General features: G+C 41.4%; 1 protein-coding gene across 1 annotated transcript in view; it reads right to left on the reverse strand.

Annotated features, from left to right (window-relative positions):
- LOC137257690 (clustered mitochondria protein homolog) overlaps positions 1 to 7,606 on the reverse strand; it is a 55,609-nt gene extending 48,003 nt beyond the window's left edge. The window contains exon 1 of the mRNA XM_067795069.1: positions 7,418 to 7,606. Coding sequence (XP_067651170.1) covers positions 7,418 to 7,532 — 115 coding nt within the window. The 5' untranslated portion in view covers positions 7,533 to 7,606. The remainder of the gene's footprint in view (positions 1 to 7,417) is intronic.
- Positions 7,607 to 10,943: the final 3,337 nt, after the last annotated feature.

A 10,943-nucleotide genomic window follows, 5' to 3' on the forward strand; every position in this document is an offset into this window, starting at 1 on the left:
CATGTAACTGTGGGTATGATAACCAGCAGTATCTCCATGTCTCTGTGTGTGTGTGTGTGTGTGTCTTTTAACCATCAGTATCTTCATGTTTGTGTGAGTGAGATAACCTCCTGCATCTCCATGTAACTGTGGGTATGATAACCAGCAGTATCTCTCTCTCTCTCTCTCTGTGTGTGTGTGTGTGTGTGTGTGTGTCTTTTAACCATCAGTATCTTCATGTTTGTGTGAGTGAGATAACCTCCTGCATCTCCATGTATCTGTGGGTATGATAACCAGCAGTATCTCCATGTCTCTGTGTGTGTGTGTGTGTGTGTGTGTGTGTGTGTGTGTGTGTGTGTGTGTGTGTGTCTTTTAACCATCAGTATCTTCATGTTTGTGTGGGTGAGATAACCTCCTGCATCTCCATGTATCTGTGGGTATGATAACCAGCAGTATCTCCATGTCTCTGTGTGTGTGTGTGTGTGTGTGTGTGTGTGTGTGTGTCTTTTAACCATCAGTATCTTCATGTTTGTGTGGGTGAGATAACCTCCTGCATCTCCATGTAACTGTGGGTATGATAACCAGCAGTAACCGTGTGTGTGTGTGTGTGTGTGTGTGTGTGTGTGTGTGTGTGTGTGTGTGAGAGATAACCATCAGTATCTTCATGTCTGTGTTGATGAGATAACCTGCTGCATATCCAAGTGTGTGGGGTGTGATAACCAGCAGTATCTCCATGTCTGTCTGGGAGTGATAACTAGCAGTATCTTATGTCAGTGTGGGTGTGATAACCAGCAGTATCTCCATGTCTGTGTGGGTGTGATAACCAACAGTATCTCCATGTCTGTCTGGGTGTGATAACCAGCAGTATCTTATGTCAGTGTGGGTGTGATAACCAGCAGTATCTCCATGTCTGTGTGGGTGTGATAACCAACAGTATCTCCATGTTTGTGTGAGTGTGATATCCAACAGTATCTCCATGTCCGTCTGGGTGTGATAACCAGCAGTATCTTATGTCAGTGTGGGTGTGATAACCAGCAGTATCTCCATGTCTGTGTGGGTGTGATAACCAACAGTATCTCCATGTCTGTCTGGGAGTGATAACCAGCAGTATCTTATGTCAGTGTGGGTGTGATAACCAGCAGTATCTCCATGTCTGTGTGGGTGTGATAACCAACAGTATCTCCATGTCTGTGTGGGTGTGATAACCAGCAGTATCTCCATGTCTGTCTGGGTGTGATAACCAGCAGTATCTTATGTCAGTGTGGGTGTGATAACCAGCAGTATCTCCATGTCTGTGTGGGTGTGATAACCAACAGTATCTCCATGTCTGTCTGGGAGTGATAACCAGCAGTATCTTATGTCAGTGTGGGTGTGATAACCAGCAGTATCTCCATGTCTGTGTGGGTGTAATAACCAGCAGTATCTCCATGTCTGTGTGGGTGTGATATCCATCAGTATCTCCATGTTTGTGTGGGTGTGATAACCAGCACTATCTCCATGTCTGTCTGGGTGTGATAACCAGCAGTATCTTATGTCAGTGTGGGTGTGATAACCAGCAGTATCGCCATGTCTGTGTGGGTGTGATATCCATCAGTATCTCCATGTCTGTCTGGGAGTGATAACCAGCAGTATCTCCATGTCTGTGTGGGTGTGATAACCAGCAGTATCTTATGTCAGTGTGGGTGTGATAACCAGCAGTATCTTATGTCAGTGTGGGTGTGATAACCAGCAGTATCTCCATGTCTGTGTGGGTGTGACAACCAGCAGTATCTCCATGTCTGTGTGGGTGTGATAACCAGCAGTATCTCCATGTCTGTGTGGGTGTGATAACCAGCAGTATCTCCATGTCTGTGTGAGTGTGATAACCAACAGTATCTCCATGTCTGTCTGGGAGTGATAACCAGCAGTATCTCCATGTCTGTCTGGGAGTGATAACCAGCAGTATCTCCATGTCTGTCTGGGTGTGATAACCAACAGTATCTTATGTCAGTGTGGGTGTGACAACCAGCAGTATCTCCATGTCTGTGTGGGTGTGACAACCAGCAGTATCTCCATGTCTGTGTGGGTGTGATAACCAGCAGTATCTCCATGTCTTTGTGGGTGTGATAACCAGCAGTATCTTATGTCAGTGTGGGTGTGATAACCAGCAGTATCTCCATGTCTGTGTGGGTGTGATAACCAGCAGTATCTCCATGTCTGTCTGGGAGTGATAACCAGCAGTATCTCCATGTCTGTGTGGGTGTGATAACCAGCAGTATCTCCATGTCTGTGTGGGTGTGATAACCAGCAGTATCTCCATGTCTGTGTGGGTGTGATAACCAGCAGTATCTCCATGTCTGTGTGGGTGTGATAACCAACAGTATCTTATGTCAGTGTGGGTGTGATAACCAGCAGTATCTCCATGTCTGTGTGGGTGTGACAACCAGCAGTATCTCCATGTCTGTGTGGGTGTGATAACCAGCAGTATCTCTATGTCTGTGTGGGTGTGATAACAAGTGATATCTCTATGCCCATGTGGGTATAATAACAGCAGTTTCACCTGATACCTTGTACAAGATGCAGGCAGTTTCAGTTCTCTCCTGTCCCACATTATGACTGAACGGTGAACCTTTGTCCTAACTCATCGTAATAAATCTGTTACAGTTTACATTCCTTGGTCCCAGTGCTGGAGCACTGCCAGGTCAGGTTATAACTGAGTTGCTTGGACATTCTGTCACATTCATGACTCCCTTGTCACACACTCCTTTACCATGCAGGGGTTATTTTTTTTTTTTTTAAAAAAAAAAAGCCACTTGCCATAAGGCAAGTGACTTTAAGAATGTAACTAGTCCTGGCCAATTTTCCACTTGCCCTGATTTTTATGACATAATCATGATGATGAAATAATTATGAAAGAATAAATCAACATGTTATTTGATGTTTCCTGGACTTTTTATTGAAAAGTGATAAATAACAAGGAAACATAACCCTGCTTTATTACCATTGCGAAGTTTAATAGCTACATTTAGAGTAGATATGAAATGAAATTTAATATAAGTCTAGTTGCAGTTTGCAACCATAAGTGGATTTAGTAGTCCACCGTAAGATACCATTACCTGATTGCCTGAAATGACAACTGACATTTCCCAGGCATAAGGTTATGGGATTTTTGAACCCCTGCCATGTTTGGTGTCCTCAGGCTATAACACAGTTACAGATGTGATACGAGGTCTGGCAAAGATGACACCACTCACTATCAGAAGTCTCCGGCACTGACTTGTAGACTGTGTATCATGTCACACTGGACAGTTAGTTCAAGTCAGTGAACACTCTGTTAGTATCAGAAACTGGGCATATACACCTCCGTCCACCTGGGAAGATCTGGGTTAGAACTGATCTTCAGTACGCCAAGCCTGCTGAAACGGCTGATTGACAGGATAGGGTGGTCTGAGGTTTGCTAACTTGGGTGACACATGTCACTTTGTCCGATATAGGCTGGTCTGAGGCTTGCTAACGTGGTTGCAGTCATATGGTTAAGAGCTGCATTAAGCAACAAACCAGCCAAACAAACATCTCTGTGTCCACATTATGACCCTGCACGTCATGGTCCTGGGATACAGGCCTTGTACAGTGACAGAATTGTCACTGCACGTCATGGTCCTGGGATACAGGTCTTGTACAGTGACGGAATCGTCCCTGCACGTCATAGTCCTGGGATACAGGCCTTGTACAGTGACGGAATCGTCCCTACACGTCATGGTCCTGGGATACAGGCCTTGCACAGTGACAGAATCGTCCCTGCACGTCATGGTCCTGGGATACAGGCCTTGTAGTACAGTGACAGAATCATCCCAGCACGTCATGGTCCTGGGATACAGGCCTTGTACAGTGACGGAATCGTCCCTGCACGTCATGCCCCCCGGATACAGGCCTTGTACAGTGGCGGAATCATCCCTGCACCTCATGGTCTTGGGATACAGGACCAGGTCTTGTACAGTGAAGGAATCATCCCTGCACATCAGGGTACTCTGATACAGGAACAGAACAAAAACAATTTTACACTTAATGTTATTTTGTTGGTCTCCATTCAGATGTTGACTGTGTGGCTGATCCTTCTCTTGTCAAGGACATAGGGCACATTATGCACCATCACACCGAAGAGTGTCCTCGAGAGATGAACCAGGCCTACATTGACACAGTAAGACCCCAGCCCGAGTTCACCAGCAGCAGACGCTTCTCATTTTGCGTCTTCATGTCAGATTTTTAGTTTCAGTAATAATATTCTCCACACAAAAGGGTCACAGCATGAAATGTTTCGTAGGGAATATTCACAGGACAGGAAACTGTCCTCATACTTCCTCTTAGGCCACTTTCAACTGCTGCATTGTTTTATCTGATTCATAACCTCACTCAACCTTGTGACATCAACAGCCATGTTGTCCTTATCATTCACAGCATCATTAACGTGTTACCATGGTTACCTTCCACACCTTCCTGCTACCAAATCTCCGAGCAAATTGTTATGCCATGACACTCCTGCACACACACTGAATTTGATGTAAAATATCTGAAGATTCAAGGCATTTTTGGTTCATCACTGAAGCTCATTTCCTTCCTGCTCAGGATTCTTTAGATAACAAAACCATTAACATCATCATCAACGTTCAGAAGCGCAGACTGAAGAATATAGACACTATTGGCAAGTGACCAGTTAGCGCCATATATTTTAGCGTTTTTTAACAATCTGCTTCATTGTTTCTTAACATAATGAAACACAACTTATCTTGATGACAGATAAGCCATTCGCTGACGTTCCCTGCTCTAAGACAGATGCTGATCGTGTTTATCTGAAACACGATCAATAGGAAGTGCAGTAGTGTCTATTGTAATTTCCCCAACAACTAACACTGCCAGTTTTCACCATTTCTGAAGTTTTCATGTTATTCAGCAAAAGTGACATGTATCTGGTAATACAACTATTGTGTTCCAAACCTTGATACATTGAAGATTGAAGAAATTTTAAAATCAGAATTTGTTTTAAAAAATAAAAATTTGAAAAAACAAAACTTGCTTTTATTGTGAATGTTGACGAACACTAATATAAGCTGATGGGTAAAGTGGAGGTCTCGCTGCACGGTTGAGCTTGTCAAAGTTGACATTTAGTGTAGTTGTTTGCAATTTTGGTGATGTTGGTTTTCTCTGGGGGGGGGGGGGGGGGAAATGTGAAAATTGACAGTAATATTGGTCTCTAATGTCTGCATGGTATCTGTTGAGCCCATAAAATGGAGATGGAAATTTAGGTCAATTCAAAGGTTGGTGATTGAGTGTTGGCATTATGGAGAACGTCAGACAACATAAACTCTGCACCCTGTATGTGCTGAACTGTAATTTCACAAATTCACAACAGCCAGGATGATTTTTATTCAATTCTCATCATTTTTGAAATTTCATGTCAACACATTAATAGTGACATGACATCCCTCCTGACATGTTTGGGTCTAGTCTTCCAAGGGGATTCATATTTGTCACATCTAGAATGTAAAATACTTACAGTGATTTTACCCCTCATAACCTCTCGCTTATGTGATGTGTCAATGTGTGAAAAACTAAGGGAGTACAGTGAAGCTGTCTGCGCAAGCGCTACAGCCAGGCTGTGGCGATAACTGGTCATTAGTCAGTATACCTTGTAATTTCTGTAAGTACACTCAGTTCATAAAGTCGTAAACACGATTAAAATTGTGATGTTTTGGTAAAGGTTCATACACCGTTTTCAAGCATATGTCACAGTTGTTAAACAAAGTTGATCATCAATAAGTTGTGTCAACTCAATGAGGGTCCTAATGGGGGGTCACAAGTCGTTATTTTTCAAAGTGTGGACCAATAGTCAGTAGCCTGTAGATTTACGGCTAGGTCAGGACAAATCTTGGGAAAAGCTTTCTGCTAAATATATAGCTAGTAAATATGTCCCAAACCCAAATCTCTAAAGCAGTATGCCTGACAGTGACCTAATGGAAAAGGTCAGCCTTTCATAAGCTGGGGACAGCTGGTTCTGCTTTCGTTTCATTACCAATATTTAAATCATATATAACTTTTACGAGATTGTTACTATTTTAGCTCAACAGTGACAGACAAAGTCAGAATGAGCAGATTTTTATTACCATTTATGTTAATAAAAATAGTTTACAAATACTGTTTGACTCATCTCTTGTTTACAACATTCACTTTAGCTACTTTACAGTTAATGGGAAACCTCTTTGGGAATCTTGAACAATCATGAGTTAAAGTTAATGTGTGGCACATCCCCACAATGACTGACTGGCTGTCTTGGGGTCATGTGACACACAGCACAGAATGTCCCCTGGACAACTTGTACTGCTTTATTTTTAAGAGTTCATGGCCAAAATGTAGACAAACAGGACTCTCTAATCTAAAATTACTGGGTATGTTTCAGGACTGGCTCACCTTAGTGAGGGGTGAGTGATCACAATGTGTCTACACCTCTGGGCTGACAAATAACACTGGTTATTGCAGTACAATGATCACTCCTTATTGTGGATGCATGGAAACTGGATACAACAAATTAAAAGAACAAGATTTTTAAAAGATCATATTGTATACATAAGCAAGTAATTCCCTAATTCACTAGAATATTTCTTTTATAAAATTCATCACTTTGGTAATTTAATAATAAAGGGGTGGGGAGGGGTGTGTAACTTATCTTGTACATAAATTCTAGGGGGAGTCATTCACATGTACACGGTAAAAATCATCATCCCCAGCAAACCATAAATTATGAAAGGTCCCATATGGTGCCATTTTTGTTGGTCTCTGAAAGTCTCACTTCATGATACTCTCTGATGTCGGTCACTAATAAAACTGATGGCGTTTATATGTTTGAGGAGTGTGACTGCGTATGTAATCAGTTTTGCCAAAAGTAGCCCCCAGTTGAGTCAGGACTTTACGTAAAAGCATGTTTTAGGCCCGTGAGAAGTTTCGTAAGTCCCGCTGCTGAAATAGACGACAGTGATTGCGTGAGATCAGCTGTGCTGAGGTCAAGAAATTTGGTAACCTGACCCTTCGACCTTGGATTTCTGTTTTGACTACCCAAATGGGTCTACAGCGATCGATGCTAATGGCTCCAAATGACCACTTGTCTATATCGCTTTTGAAACTCGTTGGCTTTGCTAAAAACATAGTTATAAAACCAAAGTCTTGCTTATGCAACATCGGGACTAAGGAAATTCGCATCGGTTTTCGCCAACAAAAATATTGATGCGAAGTGTGTTACTACGGTATGTAACAGAGCTACCGGTCCTGGAAACACAAACCCGTTTTCAATATTCTATAGACATTCCACTGACCAAAAATAACTTGATGCCATTGAAATTGACACCAACAGCACGATATTCGACTTTGCCCCATGCAAGAATGAGATCGTGTCTTCAGCCAAATGTCTTACCGTGTCCGTTCATTCGAGGCGCTCCCTGATCGATCATGTCCTTGTTTACTGTTCCTTTCTGACCACTGTCATGATCTGAGTGCTGATTGTCGTCTGCACCAGATATCCCTGCCATCAGTTAGAATATTCACCTGCCTTTCCTAACACGTGTGTGGTACTGCAAGTCCTGAAGGTCGTCATTCCATATATGGAACATAAAGCAATACGTTTCTCCTTACGACTACTAATCCTCAGCTCCACCGCAATGAGCAGTCTGTTGGTTGTTGTTGATTGTCTTCGTTTGTGTCATAACACGGTTTATCGTTCTTATATCATTGTCGCGTATGTGCATCTATTTCTTAGATATGCTGATATAATTTGCCATTATAAAAATACCCGAAACAGTGCATTTGTTCCACATGAAAAATGTAGTAGAAAAATCAGTAGATAAAATATTTTCCAGCAAATAAACAGCTACTCCTTATTTCACATTTAGGGATTCCCTAAATTCAAGGTCTACTTTCAGGGAATGAAGCTAAATTAAAACAGTGCCTTTTGATAATAATGAAATGATTACGGTCCTTGAATCCTTCGTCTGTACAAGGGTAAGTTTCTCTCACCAAGTTATACCTATCTTCTAGAGGCAAGAGTGTCACTTAGTCTACATCAGTGACCTTGATATAACCCAGTCTGCACTCGTTCTTCACTGAGGAGTCTTATGCCTCACTGGAATTTATAATGTTGCACATTTTAGTAAGGCAGCTCCAAATGGTAGACAGAAGGTGTGTTAATTCCCGCAGTTCACCTGTAGTATGACGTATCAAAACAAATGGAGTTCATTATTTCATCATCTCAAATTTAAGCACTTGTACCTTACCAGTCACATGCTCACCTCAACCGTTATCGACTTTCCGACAGTGGTTCAAAGACCGGTGTAATATGTCGTCATGAAAGTAATATCGCACCTGTTGTATTCTCGTAACACACGAGCACTGACTTTTGGTTCTAGCGTAACGTGTCGATGAGATGTAAACAAATTAAACCCTTTGAATTGCACACAATAGAAGATTCATTTCAGTCGCATTAGTAAACTAATCCGTCAGATACAAGTATCTCCATATTATCTTCTAATGCCTGTCGTGGAGGCTATAAAACTCCAAAACGATCGAACAAGGCGATCACGTGCGCGGTATAATTTTAGATTCACATGCTTTATGCAAATGAGTAAGTGTAATTCTGTCCTTCTCTTCAGAGAAACGCCATCCACGCTAACATTACTCACGACGTGAAATATATTGTCCGACATGTTTAATACAAAGTGTTGGATGAAACATTTCAAACAAAGTCAAAGTTTTAAGGAATGGGAATCAAAGGAGAACTGTGGATGATGTACAACATCGTGCACTTAAAACAACTTCGTGCATTTTTTTTACTTATTTAAGGTACTGTTCAATGTTTATTCAAACATTGTTCATATACATAGATTATGATGTGCACAGGCACTCGAACAGACTTGAACAAGTGAAGAAGGTAAGAAATAACATTTAAATGATATTTTCTAAAAAAAACCCAAACAAACAAAAAACAACCACGAACAAACAAATGTGGATAAATATAACACATTATCCTCTAAAAGACTGGCGTCCTGAGGGTGACCACGTGTCTGGACTTGCCTCTTATAAAATGGCAATTACTATACATGCATGGACTTAGCTGTCAGTAGAACAAGAGACGGTATAGGGTGATCATTATATATGAATGGTCCCGGGTAGAAACTTACAGCAAGGATATATATAGAGAGAGACCACTCGACACGTGTTTACTTTTACAAACAACCACAATATGCGGTATGCTCATTACTTATGGTGTGCAGCATTTCAGGAGAGATTCGTCATTATTTCGTCAGTCAACAATGTGCGAAATAGTTCCTAATGTTGCTAGCCACCCCTGAAATCAGCCCACAAAATAATTCACTAGCTCCAAATTTGAATATAGAAACTAAGCAAAGGCTCACAAAAAGATAAAATACCGTGAAAAAAAAACACAAGAGAGAAAACACACGCCTGAATTTCTGAAATATTTTGAATCTGCTCAGATAACTTATGTAAGTCCTCATTAAGCTGATAATATGATGAACATTTTGTATCAGGTCATAATCTTGCACGATTTAAAAGTGTAATATAAAAGTCGGGGAGAGTGGTATGTTTATAAAATAACGCTATGAAAATTCAACAGCATGTCGGGCCAGTGACTGTAAAATTTCACGTGCCCGACTTGTTTTGTACTGACTTAAGTAGTCGAATACTGGTTACTGCGTGCGTCGTTTCTTACTCCGCCAAATGGTACATGTACGTCCCATGCAGCTGCACTACCCGTTGCAGTGTTAGTGTTTGACAATCATTTTAAAAAAATGTTTGTTCTTTTTTTCATAAAGTTAGCTAGGACAGTTATTGGCACTGAAATAATGAGGCCAGGCTTGTAAAAACACAAATATAAAATCAGTTAACGTTAAGGTTGGCTGGTATACTAAGCAGGTATATTTACATTTTGGTATAGACAAATTCGAAGAGTGTCAAGTGTCCCAGAATAGTTCGGTAAACTTCGCTCTCGTCATTGACAGATTCAGATATTTTATGGCGGCTACACTGATTTCTCTGATTGGTTTTCTAAATGTTGGGTGGATGAAGAATTAGGACTTACAACTATATTCATGCATATGCAAATTTTTGTTTCTTATTCTGTATAGGCGACGTTCCGAAATAGATTCCAATGCTGATCGTTATCAAGCTACATTGATGCTTACTCTCTGAATATACAGAATTTTCATCGTAACAAATGACCCCATTTCATTTGAAATGGAGCCACTGTGAGGTGAAAAATTTAGAACCCGAGGAAATCTAGACTTGTTTAGATTTAGCATTTCACAAAGAACTGCATGGATAGAGGGAAAATATGGCCCACGGGCTGTGAGAGAGACAGACTGAAACATACAAGTATCGAAGCAGATGGCAAGGACAAAGTTGTCTTGTCTTGTATGCACCTATCATATGTGCATTGTGCTGCATGCATTTTGTGAATCAATGTCAAAGAGTTAACTTTCGCGCCTTTGTCCGACTTTCCCAAAGGGACGACGTTGATCACTGGATTGCCTGGTCCAGACTCGATTATTTACAGATCACAGTGTTCTAGCTGGAATATTGCTGAGTGCGGCTTAAACTAAACTCACCCACTCAGGCGACTATATATATGCTTTCCGTGAGAGGTGACTAACGGGATCGGGTGGTCAGGCTCGCTGACTTGGTTGACACATGTCATTGGTTCCCAATTGCGCAGATCGATGCCTGTGTTGTTGATCACTGGATTGTCTGGTCCAGACTCGGTTATTTACAGACCGCCGCCATATAGCTGGAATATTGAGGAGTGCGACGTAGAACTCAACTCACTCACTATAATACTTAAACATACCCGGTACCTTACACGGAAGACGAGTCCATATTCCTCAACCCCCAAAACCGAAGCCGGTTCCTGATATTGTTCCCGTTCTCTG

This window comes from Haliotis asinina, chromosome 1, assembly GCF_037392515.1.
Source record: "Haliotis asinina isolate JCU_RB_2024 chromosome 1, JCU_Hal_asi_v2, whole genome shotgun sequence".
NCBI lineage: Eukaryota > Metazoa > Mollusca > Gastropoda > Lepetellida > Haliotidae > Haliotis > Haliotis asinina.